Raw genomic sequence first — 17824 nt, 5'->3', positions numbered from 1 at the left:
GAGCACCTACATCCACCCAACTCACAAGATCCACCGACAACAGCACGGTGGTGTGGTGCCTGCATCTCACATTGGCAGGAGCACCTACATCCACCCAACTCACAAGATCCACCGACAACAGCATGATGGTTTGGTGCCTGCACAATCAAGGCATTGCACTCTCACTCCCTTAAACAACAGACATTCAGGTTCTTTCATCTTGTGGATCATCTGGGACGAAAATTCATAATCCAGCACATGCCCCGATGTCGGAACACCCTGGTTGACGCCCTATGCCGGGCAGACAGAGTGGCTCCCACAGAATGGAAACTTCACTCAGGGGCGTTCCGGCAAGATATACCTAAAAAACCTTTGGGAAGACGATCCACTAAAAAGGCGTTAAGCGCCAGGGGCTATTCGGCCCATGCAGCTAAGGCCATTGCCTTGGCACATTGTCCTTCTACCAGGGGGTTATACGATGACAAGTGGGAATCATTTGAAACCTTTTGTAAGGCAAAGAATCACCTCAATTCTTAGCCGAATACCTCCTACACTTGCGTTCAAGAAGGGTAGTACAATTACAGGGCATTTGGTAATGCATAATTCAGTGTTGGCTGTTCTTGAAAATCGCAAGATGACTAAGGTCCCGGAACTACAGGCCCTACTACGCTCATTCAGGCTTGAGGATCAGAAAGCCAAGTTCCGCCCACCTGCTTGGGACTTGAACGTTTTACTTCGAGGTTTGTGAGGGCCCCCTTCGAGCCCCTCTATGCATCATCATTTTATAACCTCACCAAGAAAACAGTGTTTCTCTTGGCATTAGCTACAGTGGCACAGGTGAGCGAACTACATGCGATCAACATCACCCGGGTTTGTTTTGAGCATGGAACACATGGGGCAGTGCATCTCGGGTTGTGCACGGGCACCCCTTTGAACCCCTCAACTCATTAAAGTACAGGATTACCTGGAGTTCTTGGTGTACCTGGTGAACCTGGAGTACCTAGAGTGCCTAGAGTACCTGGAGTACCTGGTGTACCTGGACCTGGAATACCTGGTGTACCTGGAGTACCTTGAGGACCTGGAGTACCTTGAGGACCTGGTGTACCTGGTGTACCTGGTGTACCTGGTGTACCTAGTGTACCTAGAGTACCTGTGTACCTGGTGTACCTGGACCTGGAGTATCTGGTGTACCTGGTGTACCTGGTGTACCTAGTGTACCTAGAGTACCTGGTGTACCTGGAGTACCTGGTGTACTTGGAGTACCTGGTGTACCTGGAGTACCTGGTGTACCTGGTGAACCTGGAGTACCTGGTGTACCTGATGGATCTGGAGTGCCTGGAGTAACAGGTGTATCGGGAGTACCTTGTGTACCTGGAGTACCTGGAGTACCTGGTGTACCTGGAATACCTGGAGTACCTGGTGTACCTGAAGTACCTGGTGTACCTGGTGTACCTGGAATACCTGGAGTACCTGGTGTACCTAAAGTACCTGGTGTATCTGGAGTACCTGGTGGACCTGTACCTGGTGTACCTGAAGTACCTGGAGTAACTGGTGTCCCTTGAGTACCTGGAGTACCTGGTGTACCTGGTGTACCTGATAGATCTGGAGTACCTGGTGGATCTGGAGTGCCTGGAGTAACAGGTGTATCGGGAGTACCTGGTGTACCTGGAGTACTTGGTGTACCTGGTATACCGGGAGTACCTGGTGGACCTGGAGTACCTGGTGGACCTGGTGGACCTGGAGTACCTGTTGGACCTGGAGTACCTGGTGTACCTAGAGTACCTAGAGTACCTAGAGTACCTGGTGTACCTGGAGTACCTGGAGGACCTGGTGTACCTGGAGTACCTGGAGCACCTGGTGTACCTGGAGTATCTCTTGAATCTGGAGCACCTGGTGTACCTGGACCTGGAATACCTGGTGTACCTGGAGTACCTTGAGGACCTGGAGTACCTTGAGGACTTGGTGTACCTGGTGTACCTAGAGTACCTGTGTACCTGGTGTACCTGGACCTGGAGTATCTGGTGTACCTGGTGTACCTGGTGTACCTAGTGTACCTAGTGTACCTAGAGTACCTGGTGTACCTGGTGTACCTGGTGTACCTTGTGTACCTTGTGTACCTGGAGTACCTTGTGTACCTGGTGTACCTGGAGTACCTGGAGTACCTGGTGTACCTGGAGGACCTGAGGGACCTGGTGTACCTGGAGTACCTAGTGGACCGAGTGGACCTGGTGTACCTGGACCTGGAGTACCTGGTGTACTTGGAATACCTGGTGTACCTGGAGTACCTGGTGTACCTGGTGAACCTGGAGTACCTGGTGTACCTGATGGATCTGGAGTGCCTGGAGTAACAGGTGTATCGGGAGTACCTTGTGTACCTGGAGTACCTGGTGTACCTGGTGTACCTGGAATACCTGGAGTACCTGGTGTACCTGAAGTACCTGGTGTACCTGGTGTACCTGGAATACCTGGAGTACCTGGTGTACCTGGTGTACCTAAAGTACCTGGTGTATCTGGAGTACCTGGTGGACCTGTACCTGGTGTACCTGAAGTACCTGGAGTAACTGGTGTCCCTTGAGTACCTGGAGTACCTGGAGTACCTGGTGTACCTGGTGTACCTGATAGATCTGGAGTACCTGGTGGATCTGGAGTGCCTGGAGTAACAGGTGTATCGGGAGTACCTGGTGTACCTGGAGTACTTGGTGTACCTGGTGTACCTGGAGTACCTGGTGGACCTGGAGTACCTGGTGTATCTGGAGTACCTGTTGGACCTGGAGTACCTGGTGTACCTAGAGTACCTAGAGTACCTGGTGTACCTGGAGTACCTGGAGGACCTGGTGTACCTGGAGTACCTGGAGCACCTGGTGTACCTGGAGTATCTCTTGAATCTGGAGCACCTGGTGTACCTGGACCTGGAATACCTGGTGTACCTGGAGTACCTTGAGGACCTGGAGTACCTTAAGGACCTGGTGTACCTGGTGTACCTAGTGTACCTAGAGTACCTGTGTACCTGGTGTACCTGGACCTGGAGTATCTGGTGTACCTGGTGTACCTAGTGTACCTAGAGTACCTGGTGTACCTGGTGTACCTTGTGTACCTTGTGTACCTGGTGTACCTGGAGTACTTTGTGTACCTGGTGTACCTGGAGTACCTGGAGTACCTGGTGTACCTGGAGGACCTGAGGGACCTGGGGTACCTGGAGTACCTATTGGACCGAGTGGACCTGGTGTACCTGGACCTGGAGTACCTGGTGTACTTGGAGTACCTGGTGTACCTGGAGTACCTGGTGTACCTGGTGAACCTGGTGAACCTGGAGTACCTGGTGTACCTGATGGATCTGGAGTGCCTGGAGTAACAGGTGTATCGGGAGTACCTTGTGTACCTGAAGTACCTGGAGTACCTGGAGTACCTGGTGTACCTGAAGTACCTGGTGTACCTGGTGTACCTGGAATACCTGGAGTACCTGGTGTACCTGGTGTACCTAAAGTAACTGGTGTATCTGGAGTACCTGGTGGACCTGTACCTGGTGTACCTGAAGTACCTGGAGTAACTGGTGTCCCTTGAGTACCTGGAGTACCTGGAGTACCTGGTGTACCTGATAGATCTGGAGTACCTGGTGGATCTGGAGTGCCTGGAGTAACAGGTGTATCGGGAGTACCTGGTGTACCTGGAGTACTTGGTGTACCTGGTGTACCTGGTGGACCTGGAGTACCTGGTGGACCTGGTGGACCTGGAGTACCTGGTGTATCTGGAGTACCTGTTGGACCTGGAGTACCTGGTGTACCTAGAGTACCTAGAGTACCTAGAGTACCTGGTGTACCTGGAGTACCTGGAGGACCTGGTGTACCTGGAGTACCTGGAGCACCTGGTGTACCTGGAGTATCTCTTGAATCTGGAGCACCTGGTGTACCTGGAGTACCTGAAGTACCTGGTGTACCTGGAGTATCTGGTGAATCTGGAGTACCTGGTGAATCTGGAGTACCTGGTGTACCTTGAGTACCTGGAGGACCTGGTGTACCTGGAGTACCTGGTGTACCTGGAGCAGCTGGTGTACCTGGAGTACCTGGTGGACCTGGAGTACCTGGTGTACCTGGTGTACCTGGCATCCTGAAGTACCTGGTGTACCTGAAGTACCTGGAGTACCTGGTGGACCTGGTGGACCTTGAGTACATGGTGTACCTTGAGTACCTGGAGTACACGGTGGACCTGGAGTACCTGGAGTATCTGGTGAATCTGGAGTACCTGGTGTACCTTGAGTACCTGGAGGACCTGGTGTACCTGGAGTACCTGGAGTACATGGTGGACCTGGAGTATCTGGTGAATCTGGAGTACCTGGTGTACCTTGAGTACCTGGAGGACCTGGTGTACCTGGCATCCTGAAGTACCTGGTGTACCTGGAGTACCTGGAGGACCTGGTGTACCTGGAGTACCTTGAGTACATGGTGGACCTGGAGTACCTGAAGTACCTGGTGTACCTGGAGTATCTGGCGAATCTGGAGTATCTGGTGAATCTGGAGTACCTGGTGAATCTGGAGTACCTGGTGTACCTTGATTACCTGGAGGACCTGGTGTACCTGGCGTACCTGGAGTACCTGGAGTACCTGAAATACCTGGTGTACCTGGAGCAGCTGGTGTACCTGGTGTACCTGGCATCCTGAAGTACCTGGTGTACCTGAAGTACCTGGAGTACCTGGTGGACCTGGTGGACCTTGAGTACATGGTGTACCTTGAGTACCTGGAGTACCTGGAGTATCTGGTGAATCTGGAGTACCTGGTGTACCTTGAGTACCTGGAGGACCTGGTGTACCTGGAGTACCTGGAGTACATGGTGGACCTGTAGTATCTGGTGAATCTGGAGTACCTGGTGTACCTTGAGTACCTGGAGGACCTGGTGTACCTGGAGTACCTGGAGTACATGGTGGACCTGGAGTACCTGGTGGACCTGGTGTACCTGGTGTACCTGGAGTACCTTGTGGACATGGTGGACCTGGAGTACCTGGTGGACCTGGAGTACCTGGTGGACCTGGAGGACCAGGTGGACCTGGTGTCCCTGGAGTACCTGTTGGACCTGTTGGACCTGGTGGACCTGGTGTACCTGGAGGACCTGGAGTACCTGGTGGACCTGGAGTACCTGGTGGACCTGGAGCACCTGGTGTACCTGGTGTACCTGAAGTACCTGGTGTACCTGGTGTACATGGAGTACCTGGTGGACCTGGTGGACCTGGAGTACCAAGAGTACCTGATGTACCTGAAGTACCTGGTGTATCTGGAGTACCTGGTGGACCTGGAGTACATGGTGTACATGGTGTCCCTGGAGTACCTGTTGGACCTGGTGGACCTGGTGGACCTGGAGGACCTGGAGTACCTGGATTACATGGTGTACATGGTGTACATGGTGTACATGGAGTACCTGGTGGACCTGGAGTACCAAGAGTACCTGGTGGACCTGGAGTACCTGGTGGACCTGGAGTACCTGGTGTACCTGGAGTACCTGGAGTACCTGGAGTACCTGGTGTACCTGAAGTACCTGAAGTACCTTGTGGACATGGAGGACCTGGTGGACATGGAGGACCTGGTGTACCTGGAGAATAATACTGAACCTAGGACTATCTGCATTGTACAAAAATATATGCCTCCACTGTGTCACAGGTTCTCTTTGATGCATACAACCCCTCCTGCTGATGGAGTTATCCCTGGCATGCTTGTTCTCCTGTGGGTTAGACTGCAGTATTTGGGTCCCCTATTCGAAACGAAAGTTTTAACGTGTTGAAATGAAAACGGGAATGAAAAACGTTCCACGCATGCGCGTTTTGTTATTTACGGTCAAAGCGAGAGGATTTGTTGGCCGCCATTTTTCTACCGAACACTGTCTGCAGTTCAGTATTTTCTTACACAGACAACACACAGGGGTTTCAAAGGCAGTATCTTCCCCTTGTCGAAATATTAAAGTAAAAAATAAATCTCACGATGGTAACTTCATTCTGTTTCTTGAACAATATAATTTTTTGGGCGGACACCACAGCAGGGCTCAAGGCAGGTACAACCCCACCTTTATGACATTTTAAAAGTTAAATACAGGGGGTAAAGGGGATCCCCCTATTCTCAAATAAATCGCACTACAGTATTACTTCATTCATGAATGCATGTGAATTTTTATAGGAAAATAATCATCGATAGATACTTTCTCATTCAAACAAATAATTTGAGATGTTGAATTCGTATTGACTGTCATATAAAGTCTGTGGATCTAGACCTAGATCAATTTCTTTTTCTGCTTCTTTTTCTCTTTTGCTTCAAAGTTCCAGGGTTTCCCCTGACGCAGAATTCTTGCGTATATGACTCTCAATTAAGGAAAAATACGTCCAGAAATAAATGACTGTGTCATGACTGACGCAGTTTCAAAATATCTGTGTTGTTGTTTACCAGCTTTGGAATGAAAATATTACAACTACTCACCTGAACTTAATTTATAAACATTTTCTGAAGACAATATATTGCAACATCTTAAAATTTACGTCTAGTTTTTAATTAATCGTCGTTTCAAAATATATTTATGCATCAAAGTGAACGTAACTCTCACACTCCGTGTGGCTTCGATGACAGCATGTGATGTAAACAAAGGAAAATTCCGCAAATGGACACTAAAAGTTAACCATGACATATGTTTATCTAGATGTGTAGACTCGTAAAAAATGAAACAGAAGAAAATATTATCATTGTTGCGGTGAATAATGTGATTTGGCACGGTTACAGTATGTGGTTAAGCAGAACCTATGGAACGGGGTAAACAGAAGTTGTAAGGATTGGAGGGACACCTGTAATAGCCCATAATTAGGGGTGTGTATTATACATGAGTGTGTATTATATGCGAATAAATATGGTATATACGAAATGTAAAGCTTTGGGCGTGTTTGTTGTTGCTAATAAACTGTATTCAACCAGAAAATATTACGAGTGTTCACAAGTCTTCAGTTCAACTTCACTGTTGATAGATAATACAAGATAACTAGATAAAAGATGTAAATGAGATAGTGGTATTAGATTATAATCTGACATGAAATGTATTTTAATATCCATCCATGATTAAAAATTATGTCTCACAGTTGAGACTGATGTTATTTATTCATCTTGTATTAGTGTCACTGTAAATTGTAAATTGTAAATCTGTTTTCAGTCATTCCATTTTTATATTCCTTTTGAGGAATATGTTGTTTGTTTCCGTTGTGCTGACAGTACAAGTGCAGTTGACACTTGCAAAATAGGTTCATCACAGTCCAGACAACAACATTGCATGTTGAGTGTGTGAAAAAACAACCTTTGATCTGGACATTGTCATAGCTTGGGTTGCTATTGTGCTATATGGGGAACAACTAATTGTGTATTTGACAGTAAAGAGGACCTCTGTTGAAAACAGGAACATTTTAGTTGTGTGAGTGAAGCCAAAATACAGGATTTATGGCAAAGATGTAATAAGGTAGTATTCTTAGAATTCTTTTGTTCGATGTCTAGTAACATAAGTATATCAAAATAAATTTTTTTACTGGATTCATTCTCCTGCCTGTTCAGATAATATTGCACTACATGATCGGGCATCAGCTGGATATGGCAGAGTTCACAACATTGTTGATCCCTGATTGATTGTTCATGTTTACAACATAAATACAAAAGTAGCAGAAAAATCTGATTCCATTAAAAAATGATCTACAACACCAAAGTAATTTTTTCGCCTCTTAGATCCTATCAAAACTTAAGAAAAATAGAATCACGGATGAAGTTTTAAAATGCAGGCGAGTTTCAATTATGTGCCATTTGAGGGACAAGAATGAACCTACTGTGAATCAACCAATTTTGAACTATTTCTAGTGGCCAAACATCAAGTTGAGTTTAGAATATACTACAACATGTTTGCCTCCAGAGTTGTCAATAAAATATATTAAGATGGGACTTAATCATTCAAATAATTCATGAACGTCTTGAATGTGGACAGTCTTTAGCAGTATTGATTACTTGTCAACATTTTTTTATTTCTGCAAATCACAAGAACACCGGCTTCTGCAGAAAATATATTACTTTATTGTTAGTAAATAAACAATAGAGATTACCTGAAACAATATTCATATATATTATTGTTATTATTATTATTATTATTATTATTATTATATCATTACCTCATTTACTTGTTTTGGATTACCTTATATTTATTTAAATCCACACCATATCTGTTATTGAGTTCCAATAAGGATTGTCAACTTGAAATTTCTGTATTTGATTTATGTCAGCTCCTAGTCTAAAGAAATCAAATATATGGGTTTGTTTGTTTTAGTGGATAGTGTCAAGAATTGAGTGAATGTTTACACATCTAACATTCTAAGCCCACACTCTTATATGGCTTCATCAAGTTAGATCTTTTGTCAGTTTTGCCATTCCATATACATTTACAGAAAGTTAAACCCACGAACACGAGTTAGTATGAGTGAGATTGGTGGATTGGTGCCCTAAGTTGTTTTTTCCAGAGTTATTTCCCTTGCTGCATGTTTTTGAGCATACATAGTTTTGACCGATGATCCATGTTATTTACAAAGTGCATAGTGTCAGAAACTACTGAAGTTAGCTTATCTAAAAGATATGTTTCAAGACTGAGTTATTTTTTCAAGAGAAGGGTCCTTTTGTGTGTATTAATTTCACATTTTATCATTTTTTCTGATGACATAAAGCGGCCGTAGTGCCTATCTTTTCTGAAGGCTTATCAGACTCATTTTTCTATAGTTTATATTCACTCCTATATGAACCAAGAAAATTCTAATGTGCCCCATGGTGGGGTATAGTGATAACACTGTTTTCTTGTTTATGGAAGAACTACGCTTAAAATAATGATGAACAATATGGTAAGAATTATATCAACTGTCGTTCTTTAACAAACTCTTGCTAACATAATTCGTGAGAATACCTGTTGCATCATATTCATAACGCATGTAATATGGCTGCCATTGCACATAAATTATTTACAATGATAACTATTGTTTGGTTTTTCTTTTTTTTCTCACATAGACTGGATCCGCGTCCAGATCCAAGATATGAAGCAAAGTACAGAGCAAGGGAAAATGAAGAAAGAATATCATATAAGAGACTGGAACGTGTAAATGAGAATCCTAATGATCTTCGTCATAATCTTCTTCGCAAACATCAAGACACAATGGGAGATGCAAGGTAAATTTTCTAAATGATAGGATCATTATAAGGGACCTTTTTTGGCCCATTAGATCTTCATAGATTTAGAAATTAGCAATACTACAACAGACAACACCTGGAATGTTGAAGGTTGTGAGTACTCCTGCTGTATCTTTATGTGGTGTTGTAGAAGTTGTAGTATCCGTCAAGCTGGCTAAGGCATTTCAATTTCTTTCTTCTTTCAATGAGATGTTTTGGTACGAATGCTGATACCCTTATCAAAATACTGGTGAAGCCATGACGACTTGCTTGGTCTGGACTGAAACATTGCATTGAAAGAGTGAAAAAAGTTGAAATCTGTTGGTCAACTCTGTCTCCAGCACTTGCAACACATTCTGGCAAGTTCCGGAGGGACCTACTTTCATAACTCTGTTTAGATTTTGGATGCAACTACGACTATGATAAACTGTGCTGTGTCAATGACACTGGGATTGTATTGACCTGTTTCTTATTCTGAAAAGAGCTCAATCGATCCTTTTGCAGTGTCCACTTCACCTTTTGGATGGAATCCATATAGTCTCTCAACAGTTCCATCAGATTCCAACTGTAAGATGCTTATCTTCATGTTCTGACACGCATGTATAGTGACACACTATATTTTAAAACTTATCCTATCTCACACTTTACATCACTCTTTCTTCTTCAATCCTAAGTGGATAAAGTGCTAATACAAAGGTTTCCAACGTCTAAAAAAAGAAAATGAGCCCAAACATCCCTTGCATCACCATGGTCACCTCCCAACAATCTGGGTCACACACACTCTGTATGTCGCCACGGGGGCACGGGTGGCCCAGTCGTCTAAGGCGCCGCGATTCCCTGTGCAGAGTTGCGTCCCTTGGACACTCCAGAAACCTATGATTGTGGGTTCGAATCCCGGTTCGCCCCGATTATGTTTCTATGTTTGTCAGCACCATACCCGTGCTCGTGGGTTTCACCGAAGTGGTAAACGTCCGAGACCTGCATCACTTCTGGCTTTCCTCTCACATTAAGCTGACATGCCGTGATATAACTGGAATACTGTTAAAAGCGGCGTTAAACCCAACTCACTCACTCACTCACTCTAGTGTGGTGACATGCTATACAATTTGAGACTTTTTGACTTTTCACCTGAGAATATTTTTCAAGCCCTTCAGTGTTTTCTCTTGCAGTCTTATCATGGAGGATCAAGTTGTCTCATGTCCTGCTTGCTTGACATACAGGAATGTTTTTTCACCCTTTAGATCCCCATGACATCAGATTCCGATTGGTCAAGGACATTGTACTGCTTCTTCCCATTGGGATCAATGTTGGAATTTACCTGAAGAATTCTTCAGCCTCTATTTGCACAAATGCCAGTTTAGAGGACAGGATCGCCATGCTAAATTGTCTGAAATATCCCCGAAGTTGAAGAATACGCTGACCAAGAGGACCCCCCCAAAAGGATCCTGCCGACCCTACTCCTGCTACTCGACCTCAAAGCTCCACTGCCCACATCCATGATTGGTCTCTTCCTTGCCGTCCCAATAGTTCAGTCACCTCTTGGCAGAAGATTGGCCTTCAGAAAACTGGATCATGCTGAACGATCCCTTTGTTTTTTGTCTACTATGGGATGGTTATCGATTACCTCTCATTGCGACACCATAGCTATTTACGCTGCTGTATCATCTTCACCAGATGTTGGTGCCCCAGGATCGATGGATGAAGATACAAGGCCTTGTTCCATGACACTTGGACAATCACTTCCTCTGTGCCAATGGCAACAACTCCTCAGTCTCCTGACATCAGCACAGGCTCTAACAAGGAGAGGTCAACTTCACTTCAACCCCAGCTTATTCGGGTTGCACTAAAAATAGCAAAGCACATGGTCATGTGTACATGTGACACATTTGATGCATTGGTGGTTAAATTGTATTGTGGTGTATATATTTATGGAAGAACAGCAGCACAACATCATTTTCCGTTAATGTAACAGTAACAATACACTTCCTGTTTTGTCCACACCAATCACCACACCAAACCACATGTTTAATATCCGTTTCTTCAAGTCTGAGTATCTTCGATCTCTCCAAAAACTTCATCTATTTAGCTCAGCCCAGAAGAACTGGTAAGACTGTTTTCGTATTGATGAATTTCTGCAACATGGTGGCTGCACCACACCATTCACTAACTGCGATTGCCTGTGCTGTGTCACGCATAGTTGACAAAAGCAATGCTCGCCTTCATCTGTTCCACAATGAAATCTCGCTGTGACACTGATACACTAATCCCAAGAATCGGCACTGAATTTGTCATAGTTTCTGTTGCACTTGCAAGGGCAGGAAGAGAGGCGCCATCTTGAATTGGAACTTTCTCCACGATAAAGTCACCAATGTCATAATCGAAGACCAAAGGCTCCATTTCAGTCTTCTTCATTACCTGTATAATGACACCCTCATCAGCCTTCTGTGTCCTCTAACCACTGCTTTGTAGTTGGTCATCATCTGTGGTTCACATGTCTAGCCATAGGGCATACTTCCAGGTAAGGAATTTGGCCAGTGATACATCCGCAAAAGCCCAATCTTTTGTGGGCACGTTAACTTCCCAACTATGCCTTATGGAGGGGAGTTTTTTAACCTCATCCCACTGTTGATATGCTCGCTTGCCTTGACCATATAGTCAATTCTACTTTTGTAATCTCAAGGTTGTAGAATGCCTCAGTATCTCTGGAATATGCTGTTGAGGGGTCCTTGAACAACATTAAAATACCCTTATAGGATTGAGCATGCACATTCAGATTGATGTTCCACAGCATATAACTTTTGTTCTCTGTGATCTTCCGATGTCGAAGCACACGATTATACGAAATTGCTAAACTTCCAGTATACTGGTTACGAATTTGTCTTGCTAATTCAGGATCTGTTACCAATCATACTACGGTGACATATTATCAATGAAATAGCTAGCTTCTGCATCTCCAGTGGCTTTGATTACTCTGTTGTAGTCATTAAAAGTGAGTTCATATTCTAACCTATCACCTTGGTGACTAGTAATTCGAAGTCAAGAGGAATATAGAATTGGTTACCTAATGCATCTGTGATAGCTTTATCTTCTAAGCCTGCTGATTGTATGGATTATTTGACGCATTCCATGCTTGATCCTGCGGTAATGGTGCACTTATTTCTGTAAAGATGCGCCTAATCTGATAGTACCCCTGAAAGAAGAAAACAGATTTACTTAGTTTGTCATGATGACCACTAACAGATACACTACAGCCTGTTGTGGCACACCATATAGCAAACTTTAGCTGGTTTTGCCAGAACTGCATTGGATTGGAGAACCAATCATGAACTGTTTTAACGTTCGTTGCTGCAAACCTGTAATTTCTAAAGATATCAGGGAATTGAGTTTGAAACTGATCACCAGAGACATCAACTAAAATCCTTGGGTGTGTAAGGTCAGTTGCGTCTATTCTACTTTCAGGATAAAACATTCCTGTCTTGTACTTGGCATTTCTATTATACATATTTAAGTTATAATATAGTTTCTTTGTATATTTAATATGTATGTTACAGGGGTCCGGAAAATTTAAAATCCAAATTGGACATTTGCATTTAGGCCACGCCCCCTTCAAATAGCATATTTTAAGACGACTTTTCACACACATTACAAGTTGTTACGTATTCATAATATGATGAATTATGAATTGTTTCAATTTAAATTGTTAATTCACCGGACAATTAATAACAAATAATATCATTTTAGATATACATGGAAAACATACGTTTGTTTCTGTTATAATAACGATCTGTTAACGTAGTGAATGGTCTAATTAATATTCATGAGTTATATTCATGAGTCTGCTCAAGTGTACGCGTTGTAACATTTGGACTGAAACTATTATCCCATATTTGGTTATAACGTGACCTCACGGGAAAAGGTTTTTTTTTAAACTAAAGATTATTTAAAAACAAGACAGATAATATAATCACAATTACTAAAATATCGTTGATAGTAATATTTATTTGAATACTTTTTTCATCTGTACTTAATTATTGACCATAACAAAATATGATATCGATCGTCACAGAAAGCAAAATGGCGGTCAATCAAGATTCAATATACGACTAGCTAAAATCTGCAAATCCGCTCGACTGATCTGCATTGGTCGACTGGCTGTCGTCATGCTTTCGCTTCTTGTCTGAGGTTTTTGAGGATAATGAGGTACATACTTACTTACTTTGGAGATTTAATGTGCGCTTTCCGACTGGTGCGTATTTTGCACACGGGCCCGGCCAGGCCATTTATTGTGTTCCCGAAAGGGGCGAAAGTGGTCTGTGCAACCCAAGAGTGGGCTTTAAGGGCTGCTTATATAGAATTTGGGAATTTTGAGATTTGGAATAGATGCCGATGGGGTTGGGGAGGAGAACTAAGGGAGCTGGGTATGGTGGATGTTTGTTTGTTTATGTGATTTTGATTTGGTAGATTATTGTGTTTTTAGATGCGTTTTATTAGTTCCGTTTTGATTAAGAATTTTTCTAGTTTATTTTGTGGGTTTAGTATTGCTTCTAGAGTGAGAGCCTTGTTTAGATTGAGGGTGGTTTGTAATGAGGTTCGATGTGTTAGGTAGTGTGTGCAGTGGATGAGTGCGTGTTCTGGGGTTTCTAGTTGTTTGCAGTGTGGGCAGTTACCTGTAGTGTGTTTTTTTAATTTTTTTAGGTGGTTATTTAGGTTGGTGTGTCCTGTTTGGAGTTCAGTGATTACTCTGTCGATTTTCTTTGATGGATGGAGAATTTTTGGTTTGGTTAGTGGTTTGCTGAGCACTTTTTTGATTTGGCTATTTGAGTATAGATATAGGTTATGCCATTTTTTGTGATTTTTTGCTTGTTTACGCTTTTAATTTCTGATTTTGAGATGGGTAAGTTTAAGCTTATTTCTGGGATTTTGAGGGATAGTTTGGCTGCCTTATCGGCGTTTTCATTACCGTATATTCCTACGTGGGCGGGTATCCACAAGGTTATTTGTTTGCCTGCCTTAGTTAGGTCGTTGGAGCTTTTATGTATTTGATTTATTAATTTAGGTCGGTTTTTGGTATTTTTGTTTTGGAGGGCTTGCAGTCCACTTAGGGAGTCGGTAAGTATTAGGATTTTTTTGTGGTTTTTGGATTCTTGATTATGGAGGGCTGAGGCCATGCCCATTAGTTCTGCCATGAATATTGATTGGTTGTTTGGGAGTCGGAAGGATTGTGTGGTGTTAGTTGGTTGTGTGGTATGGACTCCGAAACCTGTGTGTTTGGAGGTCGGATCTGAAGATCCGTCCGTGTAAATGTGACACCAATTTGGCCAATTTTCGTGTATGTATGCTAGTGTGGTAGTTTTAGCTATGTTTGGGTCGGTTTGTTTATTTATTTGGCTAGCTAGTGTTGTGTCTATTTTGGGTATTTTAAGTTTAGGGGTGAAGATATTTGATTGTTGCAATTTTGTTTAATATTTTTAATTTGGTGTTCATTTAGGTAGTTTGTTATTCTTTGGGATATTGAGGTAAGTAAGGGGTGTTTACGAGCTAGAGCATGGTTTTTGGGGCTGATATTTTGGTTTATTAAGTTTTGGATGAGAGGGTTTGATTGGGACGCGGCCCAGAAATTTAAGCTTAGCTGTTTCCTGCGTAGACTTAGTGGCATTTCTCCTGTTAAGGCCTGAAGTGAAGTGTAGGAGGTGCCATGTTGGGTGTGTGTTATCAGCTTGAGAGCCTGATATTGTATTGAGTCAAGTTTTTTAGATAGAGAGTTGTTTAGGGTGTTGTATATGGCGCAGCCGTAGTCTAGCTTTGATCTAATTAGTGATATGTAGAGAGAGAGGAGGGTATCTTTGGAGGCTCCCCAGTTAGAGCCAGTTAGGCATCTTAGGGTGTTTAGGTCTTTACTGCATTTAGTTGTTAGGTTTTGGATGTGAGCATCCCAGGTGAGATGTTCATCGAAAATAAGTCCTAAGAATTTGGTTTGTTTTTTAAATTTGATTGTTTGGTTGTTTAGCTGGAGGATTGGGGAGGCGGGTTTCATGTTTTTATGTTTGAATACTATTCCTGTTGTTTTTTCTGAGTTTAGGGAGAAGCCCCATTTGTCAGCCCATTGTTGTATTTTATTAAGGGATTTTAAGAGTAAATTTTGGGTCATTTTAATGCTTTTAGTGCGGATCCAGAGGGCTCCATCATCCGCGAATTTTGATGTGTTTACTTTAGGGGATAGGCCCTCGATTAGATCGTTTATCATTATATTGAAGAGGGTGGGGCAGAGGATACTGCCCTGGGGAGTGCCATTTTCTAGGGGACATTGGTCCGATAGTGTTTGGTCTATACCCACAGTTATTTTACGATTGTTTAGGAAGTCCTGGATGTAGTTTATTATCTGACCTTTGAGTCCTATTTTTTTAATTTTTTGTATTAGCCCGTCGTGCCATACCATGTCGAAAGCTTTAGAGAAGTCTGAGAAGATGCCTGTGGTATATTGTTTATTTAGTTGTCCTGTCTTAATATCTTGCTCTAGTCGGGCGAGGTTATCTAGGGTTGAGTGGCCAGGAGTGAAACCGCTTTGATCTGGGTTTATGAGGTACATCGATGATGCAAGGTATTTATGTACAGTTGTAAACACCTTTAACTCAAATTAACACGATGTTCTCAGTAATTAATCCTCGATTAATCAGTGTCAACTCAGTTTATTGCCTATTACAGTGAATGACCGATTGGACTATCATGTAGGTACGATGTATTTACAGCACTCAAAACAAACCAACTTGTCAGTGTAGATAATCTTCATTGTGTTACAACTGCAGACAGAAACTGCTCAGTCCTAACTGTTGATCATGTCCGGTCAAAATTTAAGAATGTCCAGACAATACTTTTTAAAATGTCCGGACAGAAAAATTTAAATGTCCGGTAAGCAATATTTTAAACCGGACATTTGAGATTCCTAATCGAACATGTCCGGCGCATATGACGGTTTCCGGACCCCTGTATAAAATGTATCACAGAGCTATGAATGCTCTTGACGGAGTTGACACTGCCCTTAGCATGGGTGCAGCTTGTGTTGGTTTATTTTCAACCATAATCGCTGCACCTATCGCCCTTGTTATGGAAGTAGCAGCTGGAGTCTCTGGGCTGGCAGCAATAGCTCTTAAATTTATTTGTCAGTTGCTAAAAAACCCATTAAAACATGATAGTATTTGTGTGTTGGCTTAAGCAAAGTTAAATAGTGTTTAGGATCATATCTCAACGGCACTAGTTGATTGCAATATATCCGAGGAGTTTTTTTTAGTGTTGTCAGAACACACCAAATACAACACAACGAAGCAGGAGATTCGATCAAATTCTCGTAAGACCAGTGGCATTAGTGAAGAAGAGAAAAAAAAGTTCATAGATCATGGGAGACAACAAGTGTGTCAATTATTCCATGCCAAAACCAAAGAACTGGTTGGAGATTAAGAATAAATTGTTTCCTTCCATCTTGATAAATACTGTCATCATTCATGATGATCCAGGGATCGTCATCACATAATTCACATAGACTTAAGACCCCCATAATAAGCATTGTTAGGGCCTGGGCCTGGTCCAGGTGGGGTGGTTCAGCACCCCCATCATCTATACTACTCACTCCACCTTCCAACCGTGGGATAAGTGCATATTGTGAGATAGGATAAGTTTAAAAATGTGTAAATTTTCCAGTGAATTGTATATCTATATACTTATCCTATCTCGCATGTTATATGCCCACCTGTCCGTCTCTGCATTACAATTCCCTAAGCCAAAAAGCTGAAGGAAGAGAATGAGTTGGCTGGGGAAATAACGTGGCTCACGTGTATAGGCCAACAAGCATACAGAGTGTGTGTGACCCAGATTGTTGGGGGGTGACCATGGTGATGCAAGAGGTGTTCGGGCGAATCTTTTTTTTAGAATCTGGAAACATTCATGTTAGTTTGCTTTCCACTTAGGATCGAAGAAGAAAGAGATATGCATAGTGTGAGATAGGATAAGTATATAAATATACTTTTTATTGTTAAATTTACAATTTTTACAACACTAACCATTGGAATCAATGTTACAATCGTGAGAATAACAAGGTCAAGCTATCCAACAGGAATAACAACAGGTGTTCATGACTACCTCAGACTGACAGTCAGTATCTAGTCTGGCCACAATTGGCCCTTGTGCTTGCAAGGAGACAGTGTGCCATGGAATCACACAGACTGAAATTGGCTGTTGTGATATTTCTCCATTTCTGTTGCAATGTTAAGGTAAATGATGAGACATCATTAAGTGGTGGTTGATATTGATGCACACACCGCCCTAGCTTGTCCCTCCTGTGCTCGAGGGGTAAAGATGAGGTGAAACAGTGTGCAGGTCCAGCACATTAACACTTACTTGTTGCAGAAATGCTGTGTGTTGACCGGTATTGTAAAAGTCTCAACAATGGCTGCATAACTTATCTCAGGATGATGGCAAATTAGTGCTGGGCATTCTGAGTGACAACGTGGTCACTGCTAAAATTTGCATCTATGGCTTCCCAGACCATTATATATACACTACCACCACCATAAAGGGTACACTAATAAACACAAGCATTGGCAAAACTTTCCTTTTGTCTCCAGTACACCTGTTCTCTACCATCTACAAA

At 42.9% G+C, this 17824-nt stretch overlaps 2 protein-coding genes across 2 annotated transcripts in view; one reads left to right on the top strand and one right to left on the bottom strand.

Annotated features, from left to right (window-relative positions):
• Nucleotides 1-17824, top strand: part of LOC139478216 (pre-mRNA-splicing factor 38B-like) — a 106725-nt gene that overhangs the window by 44210 nt on the left and 44691 nt on the right. Inside the window, exon 5 of the mRNA XM_071260607.1 lies at nucleotides 9025-9183. Coding sequence (XP_071116708.1) covers nucleotides 9025-9183 — 159 coding nt within the window. The remainder of the gene's footprint in view (nucleotides 1-9024; nucleotides 9184-17824) is intronic.
• On the bottom strand, nucleotides 927-5210 carry LOC139470912 (collagen alpha-5(IV) chain-like; the record flags this gene model as incomplete). The annotated part of the gene is made up of 5 exons (XM_071253242.1): nucleotides 927-1102; nucleotides 1573-1920; nucleotides 2214-2498; nucleotides 2559-2906; nucleotides 3119-5210. Coding segments are annotated over 5 exons (3249 nt in total), but the record flags the coding sequence as incomplete, so codon positions are not given.

This window comes from Haliotis cracherodii, unplaced genomic scaffold (assembly GCF_022045235.1).
Source record: "Haliotis cracherodii isolate W230 unplaced genomic scaffold, xgHalCrac1.p SCAF_1, whole genome shotgun sequence".
NCBI classification, from domain to species: Eukaryota; Metazoa; Mollusca; class Gastropoda; order Lepetellida; family Haliotidae; genus Haliotis; species Haliotis cracherodii.
Note: the sequence above shows the minus strand (reverse complement) of the source record. Positions and strands in the feature narration are given on the sequence as shown.